At 48.9% G+C, this 19,893-nt stretch overlaps 1 protein-coding gene across 2 annotated transcripts in view; it reads left to right on the top strand.

Moving 5' to 3' along the window:
• Window positions 1-19,893, top strand: part of G6PD (glucose-6-phosphate dehydrogenase) — a 440,636-nt gene that overhangs the window by 155,011 nt on the left and 265,732 nt on the right. For both annotated transcript variants that reach the window (XM_069645233.1, XM_069645234.1), the window contains exons 3-4: window positions 807-844; window positions 1,788-1,896. In XM_069645233.1, coding sequence (XP_069501334.1) covers window positions 807-844; window positions 1,788-1,896 — 147 coding nt within the window. The remainder of the gene's footprint in view (window positions 1-806; window positions 845-1,787; window positions 1,897-19,893) is intronic.

Genomic DNA, 19,893 nt, shown 5'->3' with positions numbered 1-19,893 from the left:
TGGTGTTTTCGCTTTCCCTTTTCTAAGTTAGTGTTGAGGTGCGACAGGATTCTGCTGACAATATTCCCCAAAGTTAGAGGTGATATCGGGTACGGGCGTGTCGGACAAAAATGGGGAATGCCGCGTCTCACCCAAGGGCATTCCTCCAACTGTACGCAGGAACCCCCTGTCCAGGTGATAATCCCGCACTGGTTCACCCCCAGGGTCTGGTTCCAAAGGCAATGGCATTGCTCTGGCTACCTGAGCAAAGAATCCCTGGGGTCTATATGTGAAACCACCCTTGGGTTTCTCCCACAACAAATGCACTCTGCTGACAAGGGTGTGACAATAGGACCCTGAGGCCCCTGCTGAGTGCGATGCCTGGGGCAGTTTGTCCCACTTATCATTTTTCTGACCGCCCTGGGCATGACTGTGAGGTGGGGAATAGGAGAGGGGTCCAGGGGATCCATCATGTATTTATTGGAATAAAGAACGAGTGGCTCCCCTCTGCCCCAGCAACCCTCCTCACATTTCCTGGCTTCCACAATGGCACTTTGTCACACACCCAACAAAGAATTGTATGGAAATGTTTAATCCAATGTCTTCTGTACTACAATTGACATGCAAACAATTGATGTAATGCTTTGCCAAGGGCATGTAGGAAAAGCCTTGTTAATAAAGGAATATGTGTTCAATTGTTTGCCTGTTTTGTTCTTTGACTGCGTAGCTGGTTATTGTTGGGATGAAGCCCTACGTACTGCTTTTGGCGTTTCCCGAGTTGTGTTGAGCTGTAAACTTTCAACCTATTTTTGTTTGTTATGCAACAGGGAGACTTGGCCAAGAAGAAAATCTACCCCACACTCTGGTGAGTCTGCAGGACTCTTTCAATACCTTTTCTCTTTTCTTTAACGTATTTGTAACTAGTCCCATCTTGCCTAGCATAGCAAGCATTGCCTCTAACCTTACCCCTTGCTCACAGGTGTATTTCAGTCTGAGTAGTCACAGTCCACTTCACTGTAGCCCAGAAAATGTACTTCATAATGTTCACCAGAGCCTGCTTTACCTATTCATGACTTGCTAAACGGTGATCTGCCTTCTGAGGCTTTCCTGAGCTGTCGCGCTTCATACTCCACCTTCCCTGTGGCAACAGTGATGAGCTGCTGGTCTTCCTGATAATAGTGTTGTTTTCCAGCACCCTTCCCAACCGCCCCTATATGCCTGTGTTTTCCCCATTGCATCCCAACCTTCCACCTCCAATGCTGTAACACCTTTGCCTGTGCCACTCTGTTTTGTTTGTTTTTTTTAAAAAAAATTAAATTATTTCAACGAAATGCATTTTTGTGAACCTCTGTTTTGAAAATACAATCCTGTTAATCTTCTTGTTAAATGCATAATCCAGTTTCCCAATGCCACAGCTCTCTCGGCTTTCCAGTGGGACAGTGCTGGGCTGCCTGTCCCCCCCCCCACGAGACAACAGAGCTCCTTTTATGTCTGCTTTTCATAGGTAGGGTTTTTCCCTCTCCCCTATGAGACAGTCCAGGACTTGCCCACTTAGTCACAACACTGTGGAGCTCTGTGCTCCTTTTATGAAATTTCCACAGCGCCTTTTCATCCCATTAGACTGTCCAGAGCTTTTTTTCTCATTGTGAGAGCACCAAATGCTTCTATCTTGGCCAATACTTAGTTTAGGGCTCTGTTGTCCACATTTGGTTGTTTGGTGCCTGCTGTCATTCTCTCATGAGCTCTTTGTTTAATAGTCCCAGACTCTCTATTTATTCTCCTGATGTCTGGCTGCTCTCTTGTTGCAGGTGGCTGTATAATGATGGACTTCTCCCTGAAGATACCTACGTTGTTGGGTATGCCAGGTCAAAGCTCACTGTAGAGGACCTTCGGAAGCAGAGCCAGCCCAATTTTAAGGTGATTATGCTTTCAATGGTGGAGGGGAAAATGGGGCAGGTGAAAGGCTGGCTGGGGTACTGCATTTACTAGGTGTTGGCAGAGTTATTGGATCTCCAGGGACAGCAAGCCTGATATGTCCTTGTCGTGCCCGAGAATATTCTGCCATGAAGTTGGGTGGAGTCTGTTCACATGATACAAAGGCCGGGGAATATGTTGTCCATAGTTGAGAGGTGGCAGTGCACCCTTGTCAAAGCTATTGGGCCATTTTCAAAGATTTCTAAAGTTCAAGATCAAGAGGTTGTTTGCAGTAGTATCTTAGTTCATAGCTGTAAATGTTTTCGGTAGTGATAGAGAGGCGGTTTTTCAATGGTAAACTGCAAAAAGTTGTGCACGCTGTTTATTATTCTACCTTCTCAATGTTTTTATTTTTTGTAAAAGTTTAGTACTTGAGCACTGAACTTAACTTTGTCCAAAATGTGCCTTTCGTATGACATTCGGCAAGGCCCTGCAACCGCCTATCTCTCAGTGGCATCTTTGATTCTTTTTCTGACCTCTGCTTCACTCTAATCCAGCTGAGCAAAAAGGAAACGAAACCCCACGAGAAATGGCAACCGAGAAGATATCTGTCAGGCGAGCAGGGCATTTTTTTTTTAGGTACCAAACACTCTTATAACGAAAGAACAGAAGTGATTTTATTTATTTTAGAGGACGGCACCCAGACAAGTCACATATTGTGGAAAGCGCATGCAGGTCCTGCCTTATTTGCAATAAGATACCCCTGGATTGAGAAACATGTGGGAAGAAGCTTGTGCTTGCTGAGCGTTTACAAAGATGATATGCATTCTTTGGCAGATCAATAAGATCACATATCACAAAGATACCGTTGACCTTCTTTTGTCACAAATTAGTTTAGGTGGAGACATTAACCTATGGGGGGGTTATGTGAAACAAATCTAGCATACCTCTCCTAGATGTAATTAGGCAAACAGTGTCAGGATGGGACAAAGTGTCCTAGTTCATTCTACCATGAAGATACAGGTCTGCTTCCACCACCTCCCCGCACCACCCAACCGTCCCAGGTCCTCAAGAGTACAACACATCTGCACATCAAAGAAGCAGCTGGTTGCTAGATCAGCTCACAGGTGTAGGGATGGATTGCTCTGCACCTGCTTTGCTGGTAGAGCGCCCTGTCTACAATTTGACATAAAAGGCTAGAAAGGTAATGTCTGGCATGCTGATGCCTGAAGCACATTTGCAGTGACCCAGTCTGCTCTGAGTGAGGGTGCCCTGTTAACTTTTTAAGGGTTTCACTTACTCTAGACTCCCTTGCTATATGTGCTATCCTTCGCTTTAAGGGATATAGCACCCTGCCTAGTATTGTTCAGCCATGGGATATCGTGCCCTCCCCCATTTGCTGGATTCACTATGAGATATAGTGCCCTTCTGACTGGAGGATAAGATGCCCTTCACATTAGAGAGGCTCACAGTTCAGTAGGTCTAAGGGGACCAGGCCCTGAAGGTTCTCTCCAGCAATGTCCAGTGCTGCCCAGTCTTCGGCCCAGGTCTGTTCAGGTCCTTCACAAATGGTGTGCTCTGTACCAACCCCCCGCCCCCCTCAGTAACCCTGGCAATGGCAAGCATGGTCTATGGTTTGTTTTATATATTCAGATTGACTATCTGGCCTGTTAGTTCCTACCCTGTTGGCTCTGTGTGCCCGATCCTTTAAAATGGGAAGGAGGCATTTTGGGTTCAGACATACTGTCACCTTGCAAGATTTCCCATGCAGTTCACTCTCACGCCCCTTCAGTGGTTGCAAAGGGTGGTTTCTTTGGTGGTGTTTTGGTGTTGGTCATTGTAAGCCATTGATTCATTGGTTCTTTCTCCAGGCTGCAGACAAATATCTGTGCTACCACTTTGTCCTTGGTTAGCCTCTCTTCTCTACTTGCCGTGGTGCTGGTCAGAGGAATGCTGAAAGAGACCATTGATTCTGTGGCTTTTTGCCACACTTTTCTGTATTTTGTTTTTCTCTCCCTGGGGCGGATCTGTTTTATGCCAACATGGACTGTCAAGTAGGATGCATAGAAGGGGTAGGACCATGATCGCGATCTTTGTATTATTTGGTTAGGGCAGCATAGGTTAGTTTGACCAGCATTTGTCATTGGTGGGAAATGAGAGTCCCAGGGGGCCTGGAAGGAGGGAACTGGGAATGCCTCTGGGGACAGAAGTGGAGGCAGATGGACATGAGGCAGTTAAGAAGGCAGGAGTATTTGGCAGTGGGGAGGAGTTGTAGGGATCATCTTGATGAAAGGGGACGAGATATTTTTGGTAGGGTCCGAGGGCTGTTGTCAAATATATATAACCTCTAAGCAATGAATAGAGTGAGTGAAAGACCACCCCAAGGGCTTACCTCTAGTTTTCTTCCTCTCTACTCGTCCAGATCGTAGGGATCTTCAAAAAGGAGTGGAATGTGAGAGCCTCCCTGAGTCGCTTCCTCCACCTCTCACAGCAATGTCTTAGAAGAGAAGGGCCTCAGGGAAACCCTCTCGGGGGGGCGGGGGGGGTGGGACCCTGTGTCATCTGCCGGGTCGATGTCGTCCGATGCAAAGTGCAGCGAACAGTCTGGTAGTTGCTGGTAGAAAGGTGTCTGAGCAAGAGAGAGAGAGGTAAGTAACCTGTGAGGAAGTCGGTATTGCTGAATAATAATGACGTTCTGAGTTACCCTTATAAAGGACTTGACTGCTCTTCTGAGTTAGAGTTGACTTGCGGTAACTCGGAAAGAAAAACCGCAGCATTTTCCAACACAACCGCGTGTGTTTCTGCCTGCTGTGGCTATCACTTTGGAGACCGGAGACCCAAAGTGAAAGCCACAGCAGGCAGAAACGCAACGCGGTTATGTTTACATGCCATGTAGTGTTTCTACCTACAGTTGATTTCCCATTTGGGGCTCTCGGGCTCCCCGTGGTGAGCCCGAGAGCCCCAAATGGGAAAGCAGATTCAGGCAGAAACAACGCGGTTGTGTTGGAAAACGCTGCGGTTTTTCTTTCCGAGTTTCTCAGGCTCCTCCGAGCCTGAAACTTGGAAAGAAAAACCGCAGCGTTTTCCAACACAGTAACGTTGTATTTATGTTTGCGGTCGCTTTAAAAGCAACCGCAAACATAAATACGTTTTTAAAGCTGCGGTTTTATTTCTAAGTTTTCCGGGCTCCTCCAGCCCAGAAAACTTAGAAAAAAAAACGCAGCTAGTGCTTATTTAAAAAAAATAAATAAATAGCACTTACCGAGATTCAGCTGCAGCTTTCCTGCTCTGGTCCCCGGTCCCCGTCCTCCGCGTACAGCACTAATGAAGGGAAAGCCACCCAGCGGTAGCTTTTGTTTACTACAGCTGGCTGGCTTTTCTTTCATTAGTGTCGCAAAAGCAAAAGCCAGCACAGGAGGGCCTCCATTTCACAAAATGGATGCGCCCATGTGTTTGCTTTTGCGAATTCTGTGCTTGAATAGCTCACAATTTTACATAGGAAGTTTTAAAAAAGAGAATGCTAGTATTTTTTTTTATGTTGCCTATCTATTTTTTAAATAAAAATTTTTACTAGACCATGCCTTTAACTCTTTGTAATGTAGTTAGAATTATACTCCATTGTGTAATCTTGTTCTGCTGGCTGCGAAAATCCTATACTGTTCAAGTAAACATGTAGCTTTCTACTATTTGTCTTCCCTAGTATTGCCAATTATATGTAGAAATCGGTGTTAACTATAGATTCTGTAACAATTGACTTTTTTTTTTTCACTAGAACCTCATTCTATGATGGATTTATCTTGCTGATTATTAAAAAGGCCCTCGTAAAGCCATCATGCTTTTCTTTCTCTGACCATGGAGGCTTATCGCCAACACATTAAGGTACCTAAGGGTCCCAGAAGAGTTAAGGTGAATTCTCGGGGAAACTCAATTACCTGGTGTTAGGAAAGATTTTCCCTTTGCCCCTTTCCCTCCATAGATTCCTATGGAACCCCCTTGTCCTTGCGTTATGGGGGTAAGTAAAGCCTTCTGATTTTCTTCCCTTGCCTGTTTTGCTCATTTGTATGGGGAAACTGACTAGTCCCCAAGAATGTCAGTAGTGAGAGATTATCTCTATGAATTCTTGTATATCCACAATTGCACACCTCACATTACAGTGAGGATACTTGTGTCCCATCTTTTATATAATGGCTTTTTGGTTACAAGACATGTTTCGGCTTTGTTGGGCATGATCAGTGATGAGTAGCTTGGGTCTCTAGGCCCAGCAGGCTCGAGGCCCAAGTCTGGGCATACCCGTCCCACTCAGGATGACTAAAGCAAAACTAAAAGGTGATGGCTGGAAGGCCCAATTCACATCTCTGATGCCAGAAAGTATGTTGCTGGGCAGTCTGGCGGGTTGGAAGAAGGTGTCGGACACACTCTGGACATGACGTGCTTATAATGAACATATAATTAAAAGGCCTCTCTCCCTATTGCTAGAGGGGTTTCCCTGCCTTACTAAAGTAACTTAAGGTGCTCGTCTGTCATTGGGCAGTCCAAAATAAATGTCCTAAACCTAACTACCTGACCCTGCCACTAATACAAACTACTAAGGTTGTCCAAAAGAACGTCTCTCTTCAGTTTGTTTCCCTTTGGGCCTCCTTGGCTGTGGCTTTCTCTCAGGGTTTTTATCTTGGCACCTTGTATTGTCAATAAGCAAAATGCCTCGGTTTCAGAAATACGTTGCTAATGCTGATCTTCTCTGACACTCTTCGAGTTGTCTTCACAAGCTCTCGTAGCTCATCCCAACTGTTCATCAGTCTTTTACTCTTTTTAGTCTTCTGTTTATAACGATTCTTCTAAAGCTACTGGGCCTCCTTATGAGTTTGCCGGTCCGGAAACGACGGTGCCGGTAAGCATGCCAGTACCGTTGTTTCCAGACCGGCAACTACGAGTTGTGTGAGCGGGTGCCTTCAGCCGGTGGAACGGCACCCGCTCGCAGACCTTGATGGGTGCACCAGCACTCTTCATGAATGTTGCCGGTGCATCCGTCATGTCCATTCCCATTGAGTCCAATGGGACTCAAATGGGAATGGGCAGTAATATTTTCCAAAATTCATGACTCCGGCAGTAGCCGTGCCATTATTCACCGGCACGGCTACTGCCAGTCATAAAGAGGCCCACTGTCTCAGTCTTTATGTTGCTTTCAGATTTCTCACGTTCTTGAGATCCAACCTTTCTTGGGTTTTCTAAGAATTTCTGTTAGGAATTGCCTGGTTTTTCTGTTTTCTTTTCTTGTTGTTCAACTCAATTGTCAGTTTCAAATCATACTTCCAATTACACTTTATTATGGAGTGTCTTCCCCTCTCCAACACCAAGCTCCTGTGGTTATTTACCCTCTTCCCAGGGTATTCGTTTCCACCTTTTCTCTGTTTCCCAATCAGCCTTGTTTGTCAAGTGCTTTATTTGTTCCTCACATCAACCTTTTCAGGTTTACTGTTTGCCCTCAGGCCTTTGAAGCGTACCTCTCTTTACAATGGATGTTGCTGTGGCTGAGGGACACTGGCAGGTGGCAACTGTTGGTGCTCCCTGCTGCAATGGGCTTGGCGTTCTTTGAGTGTTTGGCCCACCACAGGAGGGTCGTGGTCACGCCACCACGTCGGACAAGTTCTCTCCCTGTCCTCACAATCGCTTCCCCATCGTCTGCTTCGTCGGGCGTCCAGCGTCTTAAGCTGGCGTTCTTCGCTTTTCAAACAGTCACAGGTTCCTCAGCTTCCTCCTGGTGTGCTTCTCCAAGGTGTGACTGTCGGGGAGCTTCCTCTGCGCACCGTACTCTGTCTGTGATCCACTCGTTTCAGTTATATACATATCTTTTCTTAAAGAGCTGTTCTTTTTGGAAGGAAGTCCCATATATGCCGATACAGTGGGTGGTATAGAGGGTAACTTTTGGGAAAGAGACTCCTTGTCCCCTAAGGGGTAGTCCCTCCCAGTGAGGTCCCACTTGCCTAAACGCCATGGGAGGGTCTTGCAAAGCAGGTTCACCTCCCTAGCCTCAAAGGGGGCGACTCCCCTCTGGGGAGAAGGGCTGAATATCTTTGATTCATCACAGCTGATGTGGTCACCAGTGGCCATCCATGATTCGATAGCACCTGGCTGTTTGAATGGTGCAGATACTTAACCATTGGTGGCCTTGGGCTTGTTCCCAGCTTGTATCCTGGATGAATGTAGGGCTCCTGCAATTGTACAGCAAATCATTGTAAGTGTAGGAAATCAAAGGGTGTTTCACCTTCTAATTCCTGGGTATTGCTTGCTCAGTTGGCGGCCATCGCCTTTGGATCCAGACCCTGGGGGTGGACGAGTGCGGGAGGATCACCTGGGTGAGGGATCTTCCGGGAGTGGGGCTGAGGCAACTGATGGTGAGACGCAGTATTCACCCGTTTCCCGTATCTTATCTTCTAAGATTTCCTACGTCTCAGTCCCCCCACCAACCGCCCCTTTCGGCACAAACACTGGGCCGAGGAAGAGGGAGACGGAGTAAAGAGGCTAACCCTTACAGATCTCATTAGACATGTCGCACTAATCGGGTCTGGCACTTCACTTTAATCACATACATCTGATACCCATTAGATATCCCCACACGGATAAATGGCCGAACATAGAGGCACACTCGTAAGGTGGAACATGAGAAGGAGCAGATTTTCTGGGGCGAAGGCCAACCTACTGGAGCAGAACGACCGATCGAGGAACGAGAGCAAATGTTAGAAAAAACCAAGGAGATTCCTACAGGAGGTTGTTGCCTCCGAAGAGCCGTGAAAGGGTCAAATACCCTGTTCTGTGAAATTTCTTCCAGACGTGGACCCCTTGCTCACTGTGCCTTTAGAGAGGCTCAGGTTCACCTCATTGAGGAGGCCCAGCAAGGCTGAAGCACATCACTGGGGTTGCGAATGGTACTCTTGTTCAGAGGAAAATTGCCTAGCATTTCGGTGCTGGAATGCCCTTGTGGGTGGGACAAAGACTGATATTCAAATGGCTATTTCTCCTCTGCAAAGGGTGCAGTGAGCTAAAACCTGATTGCAGAACCTCATGAGTGGAAGAAATTCCATAGAACAAGGTATTTGACCCATGTTTGTTCTCAGTAGATGGGCTTTGTGAGAAACCTGAAGGTATCTCCCTGACTAGTCCCTGGAGATGTTATCCAGGTGGTTAGGACACGGCCATTGCTATTGGATCCAGTTCCTGGGGCTGGACTATTGAGGGAGGATCACCTGGATGAGGGGGCCTCGGGGAGTGGAAGCGGGACACCGATGGGTTAGACGTGGTATCCCACTTCTTATAGCACATTTTCCCCAGCCTACCACATAGGGTACTCAGACACTCTACCTTCCCACCCCCTTTTACGACACACACTTTCTTACACCATGAAAGGCAATGGATTAATACTGGAGCCGTTTACCTGACATGTCTCAACACAAGGGTCAGGCAGAGTCGGGTAATTGACCAGAACCATATACACCTGACTACCTTTTCCCTTCCCCACAGGGATAAAAGGTGGAGCACGAGAGCACACCACAAGCAAGGCAGACCGCACAATGAAACAGCTATCCCAGGGCGGCAATTCAAGAGGAGTAGAAAGGCAACGAGATCCAAAGGGGTGACGGAGAGAAGCAACCTTGTCCTTTCCGACCCAGACCTGGGAAACCTCAGTGGAAGGAATCAGATAACCGCGAACAATAGCAAGCATGTATTGCAACAGATGTCAACGGTACACAGAGCCCGCCTACACTGATAATCAGAAGAGGGGAGACACTTGCTACTGTGGTACCGTTCTCGACGCCAGAGACAAGAAAAGCAAAGTGGTTCATCACAATCAGTGAGTCAAGGGGAGAGCCGATAATAAACCAAACTGTGTTGAACGAGAGTTGCGAACGGCAAATTAAGGAAAGTTCAAAGAACTGTTAACATTAAGTGAAAGCCATCTACAGAGGGGTCCGGCACCACGTGGGTGCTCATTCGAGAGACCCTGGTTGATCTCACATTTGTTGAAACTACCGATACCAGAATGCCCTAGGGGAGACGCAAGGATAAGGTCAAAGTAGTCCTACAGGGGTGTAGCAAAACCCCCTGTACAGTCAAGTCTTTGACCTGCACGTAATTTCTAAGGGAGATGAATTCCACATAGTGAAAAAAGAGAAAGAACTGTGTAATTGACATGAGTGAACCCGACGGAGGGAGGCCAAGCGAACTGGGGACGAAGCTTGAAGTCCCAATGAACAGTGTGTTGACGAGTGAACCCGACAGTGAACTGTTTAAAAAGATGTTAAGACTTGTGAATGCCACAGGTGAAATTAATGCCATAGTAAACCCGACGGAGGGAGGATGATTTTCGAGAGGGGTCTGAGCCTAGAAGAGGGGGACCCAGGGGTGAAAAGTCATCGCCCAATGTACTTTTGGAAAGTAACTTTTTGTTTGTTATTTTGAACACATCCGGTCCTTGGAGGCAAAGGACTTTTTGTAGAAAAGAGACTTGACCACCACAGGTCCTGATAGATGAAAACGGAACTGTCGTCTCGTGCGTGTGCTGTGCTCAGGAGTTTCGCCTTTTCCCGTGCTCAAAACATGGGGAACTTCCCCCCCCCCCCCCCCCCCCCCCGGCTTCCACATCCTGACTTATCATTTGTGAACCCTTCTTTCTTGTGAACCCTAGCCCACTTCATTTAGTTGTAAGGGTTGCCAATCTTTTTTTTAAATATAGGCCTTTTTATTTGACAAGACGCCACTAGGACCGCCTTATTTTTTTGATGGACGTAGCTTGCTCCCATCCTAGATTTAGGTTTAGATTAGGCTTTTTTTCTACCTATACAGTTTAAAACACCCTTGACCTGTGATCACATGTGTCTGTGTTTACTGTTGCCACATGAGTTCCTTACAGCTTCCACACTCCTTTTCACCATTGAAGAAACCCCACTTGTGCAGCTCGAAACACTATATGCAATCTGGAATTTTGTAGTGTCTAAAATATTTCTGCGATCTTGTAATTGCCTTTAGATCAATGACTATTCTCCAGCATGGGGTCTGGCATGGATTCACATGCTCATGAATATTCCCTGTCGTCAGTCTGGGAATCCTCGGCAAAATAAAAAAATCAGTTTCATTCCTGAACTGTCTTTCCCCTAACAACCAATCACTGAGCTCTGGGTCATACTGTCCCCAGCCAATGACTGCCCTTTACCTAAGCCCCTCCTCTGGCAGCCATCTTCAGATTCTTACAGCACGTTCAAGTGTTGGGAGTCCTCCTGCTTAGCTCTCGAGCTTTTACTGCGTTTTTCACTTTTGAAAGAGTTTTACTCTATTTTTCGGTCAATTGAGCATTATGCTCCATCCAACAATCAGCCTTCTGATTAATAGGGACCTATTTTTTTCAGATTCTTCAGCGCCTCTCGAGGGCGGATTTCATTAAGTTTCTTCGTGTAAGCTTCCAGAAGATTCTTCAGGCCTACACTGCGTACGCCATGTCGTAGGAGAAGGATTCTACACCCCTTTTCAAGCTTTGCTGCGGCTTATGGAATGTTTGCTCAGATGGCAAACATTTGCAGTGCCTTTACTGCCAGTACCCGATGCACAAGGAGGATGATTGTGCATGTTGCAGTGAATTCTTGACACACATGTTGAAGGATCGGTGTAAGCGGCTGAATGAGTGGCTGCAGACCAAGGTCTCTGCACTGGGCGGGTCCCAGGAGCATGCCTCTCACGGATCCGAGAATCCTGAGCGGGCTTCTAAGTCTTTTTTGAGGACGCCCCTCCCACGGGGGTCCAACAAAAGGCCAAGCGTCACGAGTCCACTGCCACCGGGAGTGCCGTTGCAACAAGCTCCTCGGTGGCCAGGGCGCAGCCGACATCTTCAGCAACTTCAGTCACCAGCCAATTCTCCGGATCTTCATCCAAAAGGAATTCGGACCATCAGGGCAAGTGGCCCCGGAGACGGTCAAGGAGAAGTCCAAAGCCAGCCTGCCCTCGAAGGAGAAGGACAAGGCTTGCGGGATGGCCACCAAGGCCAAGCAGGACAAGGGACTGGTCCTGACCGTGAAGGTCCAGGTACACCCGACGAAGGCTCTGCCTTCCATCGAGGTGGTGATGACAATCCTTACGGAGGCAAACCCTCAGGGCGCACTTCTGAACTCAGGAGGGAGTCTTCATTCCAGCCCATTGAGAAGACCCCAGAGAAGATGCCGGTCATCTCCCTGAGACTGTCCCCTCTGGATGCGAATAAGGGGGGGGGTGCACGCGGTGGTCCTCCAGGGCACTGATTTCCTCAAAGGATGAGCTTGTCTACCTTCAGACCATCCAGGAGGACAAAGGCGATGAGGGAAATTTCGAGGTCATGCCCTACGACGAAGGCATCCACAATGAAGATACCGTTGAGGAAGGTGACGGAGAGCCTCAGAGCGACTAGGGTCTTGGCCCGCTTCCTGTGCACCAGCTTCCTATTTGCCCTCCGCTTCAGCTGCCCCCTAGAGACCTCTGTGAACATTCCCTCTCTACTCTGCATACACTAGTATCTGAGGTACAGAAGAGGATGCCGGTTACGGCCAAACCTCTGGCAACAGGGGGAACCATCGGCCAAGAAGAGAAGAGGCACCCACTGCCTCCTTCTCTGAGGGATGAGATGGATCCTGACACAGCAACGACGGGCACGCACGACAATGGTGGACCTCCCGTTGCTGCCGCCCATATCCTCCCTGCCGAACGAGATAGGCTTGTTTCATGCGATAATCTCCTGGGCTTTGGAGCTCTTCCAGCTCACGCCATAGGAGAAGGAGGGCTTCTTATACCAGCGCCGCGAGGTGAAGAGTAAGTCCATCCTTTCAGTCCGATTCTTGGATGACATTTGGGACGAAGACCTGTCTCTCATGAAGAACCCTTTTATTGCCCCAGCGAAAAGGGACCACCTAGAGGAGAAATATAGAGTACCGGACTCCGTTGTTTCTGCAGCGGCCTAGAAGTCATCGGGCGCTTCATCCTCGGCAGCACCAACCCCTCCGGACAGCGAGGGGAAGAAGTTGGATGCTATGGGACGACCTGTTATTTACTCTGCAATGACGAACATCAAGGCTGCCAACTCCCACACTATCGTAGCGTGCTACGACAGAGCTGTGGTTCAAGCTTGCTCCCCTTCTGGACTTCCTCCCCGATGACAAGAGGAGGTCGGAGGCGGTGGAATTTCTGAAAGAAGGCGAGGTGGTTTGGGACCACGCCATCACGGTGGCCACGGACATCGCTGACGCGGGGTTCCACCAGATGGGCAACAGCATTTGCCTTCGTTGTGGCTGGCTCAAGGCCACCAACTTTCGACAGGACGTCCAGCTGAGGGTTTTGGACATGCCCTTTGACGGAGACCATCTTTTCAGAAAGGCTGTAGACGGGTCTCTACCGGCCATCTAGGCAGAGACGGCCCGTGCCTTTGGCACGCTACAGCAGCGACGGCCATCCTTTCGATCCTCAGAAGGCAAGTCTCTCCGTTCTTCCAAGGGTTTCGGCAGGAGCGCCTTTTTCGTACCGCCAACCTTCCCGCTCCTCGGCCCAACAAATGAACAGTGGCCGTTCCAAGGTTTTTGGAAGAGGATGTGGTGGTTGCCAGGGACCCCAAGGCGGCCCTTTGACATCCAAGCTAGAATGAACCGGCCGTGACGTTGGGGGGGCCCCCACCTGTGCACTCTGGTGGTAGGCTTGCTGGCGAACTTCGTCAGTGTGTGGAAGACCATCTCCACCGACCGTTTGGTACTGGACACTCTCGCCCACGGACACACCCTGTAGTTTCAACGGAAGTGTCCCCAAATACCACTGGTTGCCCATCAGGAAAACCACGTCCCTCACCTGCTGCTGGAGGATCGGGTCATGCTAAAGAAAGGGGCGATGGAGCTTGTCCCAAAGCGACTCCAGGGCTCTGGATTGTACTCCAGGTCCTTCCTTGTGAGAATGAAGACCGGGGGCTGGAGGCCCATTCTCGACCTCCGACTAAACAAATACATCAAGTCCCAGAAGTTCCAAATGGTCACTCTTCAACATGTGCTCAGACAGCTAGAAGAGGGAGACTTTCTGTCGTTGGACCTGGAGGATGGGTACTTCCACATCCCAATTCACAAGGGACACCGCAAGTTTCTGCGCTTCGTTGTTCAGGGGAAGCATTACCAATTCAAGGCCCTTCCCTTCGGATTGAAGTCGGCGCCCAGAGTGTTCACCAAGTGCCTGGCGCTGGTGGCGGCACATCTGCGACTGCAAGGGATCCATGTCTACCCTTACTGGAACGACTGGCTCATCCGGGCCAGCTCAAGGAGCATCACTGTTGCCCACACGGCGAGGACTGCCCGCCTTCTGAAGGATCTGGGGTTCTCAGTGAATTATGCAAAGTCCTGCTTGACTCCATCGCAGGACGCGCTGTTCCTGGGATCCCGGCTCAACAGTGTCATGCCTGGCGTCACCGTTGGAGGAGAGTGGCGGCCATCCTGGGCAAGGTGCAACGGTTGCTCGCGCTGAATATCGCCACTGTGGGCCATTAAATCTCTGCTCGGCATGATGTCATCATGCATTTTATCTCATCCGACTCTACAGACGCGGCCACTGCAGGAGTTCCTTAATGCCAGTTGGATTCAGGTGTCCAGAAGCTTGCAGGACAAGATCGCTCTCAGCGAGGGGTTCCGTCGGGTGATAAAATGATGGGGTGCACGCTCTCATCTGACCGAAGGTGCAGATTGCCAGGCCCCACCACATCCGGAGACGAAACAATGGACGCCTCCCTAGAGGGATGGGGAGCCCACACCAGAAGTCTTCACGCCAGAGGCCTCTGGCTGCCAGAGGAAAAGAGGTTGCACATCAACGTGCTGGAGCTATGGGCAGTGTTTTGGGCCCTCAATTTGTTACTGCAATCTCTCAAGGCCAAGGTGGTGCGGGTCTTCAGACAATGCCACCACAATGTTTTAAATCAAAGCAGGGGGGCACCAGTTCCCCAGCACTCTCCAAAGAGGCGCATGACTTATGGCTTCGGGGCGTTGCTCAGGAGATGTTCCTCATCCCATTTCATCTGGCAGGAGTGAAGAACACGGTCACCGACTCTGAGCAGGGAACTACCCTCGTGCCACGAGTGGGAGCTTTGGCGGGACCTAGTGGAGAACCGGTTCCGCAAATGGGGCAATCCCCAGATCGACCTGTTTGTGACGGTGCCGAACACCAAGTGCCAGAGGTTTGCCAGCAGGTTTTCCCAGCATGGGCAAACAGTGCTTGTGCCGGATGATCCTCATCGGCAGATCTGGTACCTAGACCTTGTCAGCGGCACCACCAGTCAAGCTGCCAGTGGTTGCAGATCTTCTCGCACAGGAAGGAGGCACCATTCTTCACCACGACCCTGGGTCTCTGAACCTGAAGTCCTGGCTCCTGCAGCGCTAAGATTCGGTGGATACGATTTCCCGGCGGACTGCAAGGAAGTTCTCGCCAAGGCTAGAACATTGTCTACTTTGAAATGCTACGGACTCGAGTGGAAGAGGTTTGCTATTTGGTGCCGTTCTCAGAAGATCAATCCACTGAGAGTCAAGAACCCTCAGGTGCTTCCATATTTGCTGTCGTTGGCTGAATCTGGTCTGGCCCATGCCTCCATCAAGGTTCATCTGGTGGCTATCTCCCGCTACAACAGATCTCCAGGGCGACAATCCTTGTAGTCGCACTGATTGGTCAAGGAATTTGTCAAAGGACTATTACGCTCGGCCCCGCTAGTGAAGGCTCCGACCCTGGCGTGGAAACTCAATGTGGTGCTTACTAGGCTCATGGGACCTCGGTTCAAGCCTCTGCATTCTGCGCCACTCCAGTTTATGTCGTGGAAAACAGCTTTTCTCGTGGCCTTCACCTCTGCACGACGAGTGAGGGAGATCCAGGCCCTCTCCTATTAAACCACCTTATTTTACTTTCCACAAGATGAGGGTGGTGCTGCGGACGCACCCCTCCTTCATGCCCAAGGTGCCGTCGGACTTTCATCTAAACGAGCCCTTTGTGTTGCCTGTGTTTTTTCGGACTGCTTCGTCGCCGGCTGAAATGACTTTGCACTCGCTGGATGTGGCTAGAGCGCTGAAGTTTTATGTGGCCTGCACTAAGTTTCTGGAAAACTCCTCAGCTCTTTGTGATCTTTGGTCCTGTGAACCATGGGAAGGCCCTGTCCATGGCTTCGATTTCCAGGTGGCTCTACGGATGTATCGCCCCACCGGTTGGCAAACCGACCGCTGCCTGACCGTCCGAGAGCCCACTCTACCAGAGCGATTGCTGCTACAACGGCGTTCCTGTCTGGTGTGCCCCCTGCTGGACATCTGCAGGGCTGCTACGTGGAGGTCGATGCACACCTTCACGAAATTCTAGAGCGTTGACCAGGATTCCAGGGAGGAGTCGAGGGTCGGCCAAGAAGTGCTGCGCAACCTGTTCGCTTGAAGGTGATCCTGGTTAGGAGGTAAGAGATGCTTATGTTGACCCTTGCCCCCTCCCGTGGTTGTGAATGTGTGTACTACTATGTATTCTATGTATTCTTTATTCATGAGCATGTGAATCCATGCGAGACCTCATGCTGGAGAAGGAACAAGTTACTTTCCAACTGTTCTCCAGCATGGGTCTGGCATTGATTCACATGCGAACCCTCCCGCCTACCACTCTGCGGCTCTTCTCTTGGTCCTAATTCCACTTTATGTGCTACCAAATTTGAAGATGGCTGCCAGAGGGGCTTGGGTAGAGTGACTGGTGGCAGTATGGCCTAGAGCTGAGTGATTGATTGTTATGGGAAAGACAGTTCAGAAATGATTTTTCTACTTTTACCGACTATTCCCAGCCTGATGGGGAGGGGGGTTGGGGGGGGAATATTCATGAGCATGTGAATCCATGCCAGCCCCATGCTAGAGAACAGTTGCAGGAAAGTAACTTGTTTCTTACTTATGATTCCCCTAATGAAAGCTAACTGTCCCTAAAACCAGTATTTCACATTGGTTAGTCATCTGCTATTTAGATAACTGCACTCTATGAGAACCTCAAATGACATTTACGGTTAATGGTTAATGTAAGGTAGGCATGGTATCAAACAGGGAAGACCGACAAGTGATCACAGTTCAATGGTGTGTGTTGAACTTCATTGTGTTGATTGATTGAATGCCTGTTTAAGGATGTGAGCAAGCGTCAACCATCAAATAATCATGACGCAGTCCTAGTCGAGCCTCTGTGAAATAAAAGTGCCTATACCAATAAACCTATTGCCAATCCTTGCTTCTAAATGCAAAAGAGCGTGGGACAATTGTGTATGCAAAATGGAAAGTGTTCAAGAAATAGTGTCTGGACAATTGAGCAGTTGGCCTCCCTGCCCCATTTTTTCAGCACAGGACAAGGCGGAACACAAGCTTCGCACAGATTCTGGCTTCTCTGCCACGGGGATACAGTTCAAAGCCCCTTTTCCAATAACTGTCTCTTTTTGCAGAGGGCCTGTCAAACCAATATCAAAGTTCCACTCATCATGATTTTCACATGTATAGGTTTTCGCTCCCAGTGTTCATCGTGGGTCTCTCTCCTTCAGACTTGTTCTCCTTTTCACCACAATGTTCGCACTTGGTCTCGGACCATGGATCTCCCTCGTTCGGGCGTGGACGGCGGACCATGTAGTCTCACTTTCTACGATTTCCTCTTGATTTCAAAATTGAAGACTTTTGTATGTACGATGGGTTTTGCTTAAACTTTCGCAGGACCACTTTGATTCACTAATCAATCTTCTACTTTCATTTCTACCACTTCTTGGCGGGATACCTTACAGAGACCTTTGTGCACATTCACAGTGCCGGACCACTCTGTCAATGTCACGAGTGTACCACGCTCTCAACATACACTGGCTGCTTAATTACATCACAGACCCCCGTTGCCTCATTTTCCCTGCACTAGCGATATCTCCTTTTTACAACGCTGGAGGTTACCATGGCAACAGGAACGCGCCTGTAGAAGACGCTGGGCTTCCGCTCGTACTGTTACCAAGCACAAGTGTGGTCAGGTGACCACAAGTCACGCTCCGCCTCCTGTTTTCAATAAAGCTCGGCCGGACACTACAGTTGCTGCTTCTGATTAAAGTTGGGACCCCTCTTCTTTGTTGCTGTTCCATTTCCATGTTGCTGTCCCTTTCACAGACCTCCTTCCTGTGTAGTCTTGACTCTCCTGATTTTCCCATTGCTAACCCTGCTTTGGATTGAAACCTTGTCGGCCTCACGTTCTTGTTCTTTGCTGCCTGCAAAATGCCGACTTCTGCTGCTCGCTTTTGGACTCCGTCCGCCTGCTGTTTTTGGTCTCTCTGCCACCCGCACAACGCCAAACCTATGATTGTCTAAAGGACTGCCTTGGATTATTCCTTACTCCCCCTCCCCCCAATTCAGTGCACTGGACTAGAGGTCTGTAGCATCCCACATGCACCTTCCCAGCTGCTAGAACGCCCTTGTGCTGCCCCGGCACCAGGTCCTTTAACCATACTAACTTCCCTTCCTTTTCCGTTACCCTTGTTTCTTAGCCAGACTCCTGGATTGTTTTGGGTTTTTTTTCACGGATCAAATTCCATTCCTTACACCTTCGGTAAGAAGCATTTCATCATTACTAACACCTGTAATTTGATCCCTGGTTAGATTCTTTTCATATATCAACTTGCCTTAGAGCCTCCCTATCCAGAAGAACAGAGTACGCCTACACCCAGCCCTCTGAACACCCGGCTAACTTGCAGTTCCGTTACTGATGCTTTGGGCCAACAGGTTAGTTGATTACTGTCTGGTGGTTTTGTCTTCTTCTACCTGGAGTCCATTAAGCTGACACCTGTAATCTTTTACTTACAGTTGGTGTTCCTTGGGGGGATTCTCGTTCTTCAACTCCGCTCTTTCGATTAATAGATCCTTCTCTTTGTACATCAGAGCAAGAGTGGGTTACATTGATAGAAAGATCTCCCTCTAGGTGAGGAGACCTGAGCTGGATTAGGTTCAGGTTTCCAGTGCTTGGACCAAGTGAAGAACTGCCTAGTCACCCGCTTGCAACCTTGACTTCACCACAGACCGGTACTGTATTGGTCTCCCCAACTCACCGGCTGTGTTGATCTCTCTCGCGCTTCTTTGTTTTGGAAGCCAAGGACGATACCACAGTGCCTGCTGCTTCTCCTCACCTTGGTCAGTTACACGGGAAGGCCTCCAGTATCTCTGACACACAATGCAGGATTCTTCAGTCTGGTTTCCTGGCCTTACACTTTTTGACTTTAAGGTTTTTTGAAAGTAGCGGCTTCTTTCTGAAAAGGTCAAGGGTATTCCCTCATTGCGTACTCTTCTCGGTTTGTCCTCTTTCTCCCCTTGTTCAGCACTCAAAACTGCTGTTCCTTTGTGTGCTTTGCCGTGTGCTCTCGTACTCTGCCTTTTTTTTCCGTGTGGGGAAGTTTAATGCAAGTCGGGTGTGAGGGATTGTCAGCAATTGCCTGATTTCGCTTGACCTTAGTAGCAGGACATGTCTTGTACACTGCTCAGGTGTGAGTCTGTTTTCTCCCATTGCGGGCTGTTCGTGTGGAAGTGTTTGTAATGGGAAAGGGAGGCGGGTGTAAAGTTCCTACGCATCCTACCTGGTAGGATTGGGTAAGGGTGTTGCAGGGGGATGAATACTGCGTCTTGCCATCCAGTGTCCCACTCCCCAAAGACCTACTCACCCAGGTGATCATCCCACACTGGTCCACCCCATGGTCTGGATCCAAAGGCGATGGCCGTGCCCTGGCCACCTGAGAAAGATCAACAGGTACTAGTGGGTGAGACACCTTCTGGTTTTTCACATTAGTCAAGTCGCACCCAGGACTAGGCTGCTGTGATCTGTAAAGCAACTGCCCCTGTGATGCCACATATGGTTACTGTAAACATGATTTTTCAATTAACCGTTCTAAATCGGATGTTCAATTTGAGCCAATCCCTTTGTAAGCTCATTTGTGATTTTAAGTAATGAATCTTTTGTAGCATG

The sequence above is a fragment of the Ambystoma mexicanum genome, chromosome 2p, assembly GCF_040938575.1.
Source record: "Ambystoma mexicanum isolate Mex_15411 chromosome 2p, UKY_AmexF1_1, whole genome shotgun sequence".
Classification (NCBI taxonomy): Eukaryota; Metazoa; Chordata; class Amphibia; order Caudata; family Ambystomatidae; genus Ambystoma; species Ambystoma mexicanum.
The sequence above is the reverse complement of the archived record's forward strand: the minus strand, read 5'-3'. Positions and strand labels throughout refer to the sequence as shown.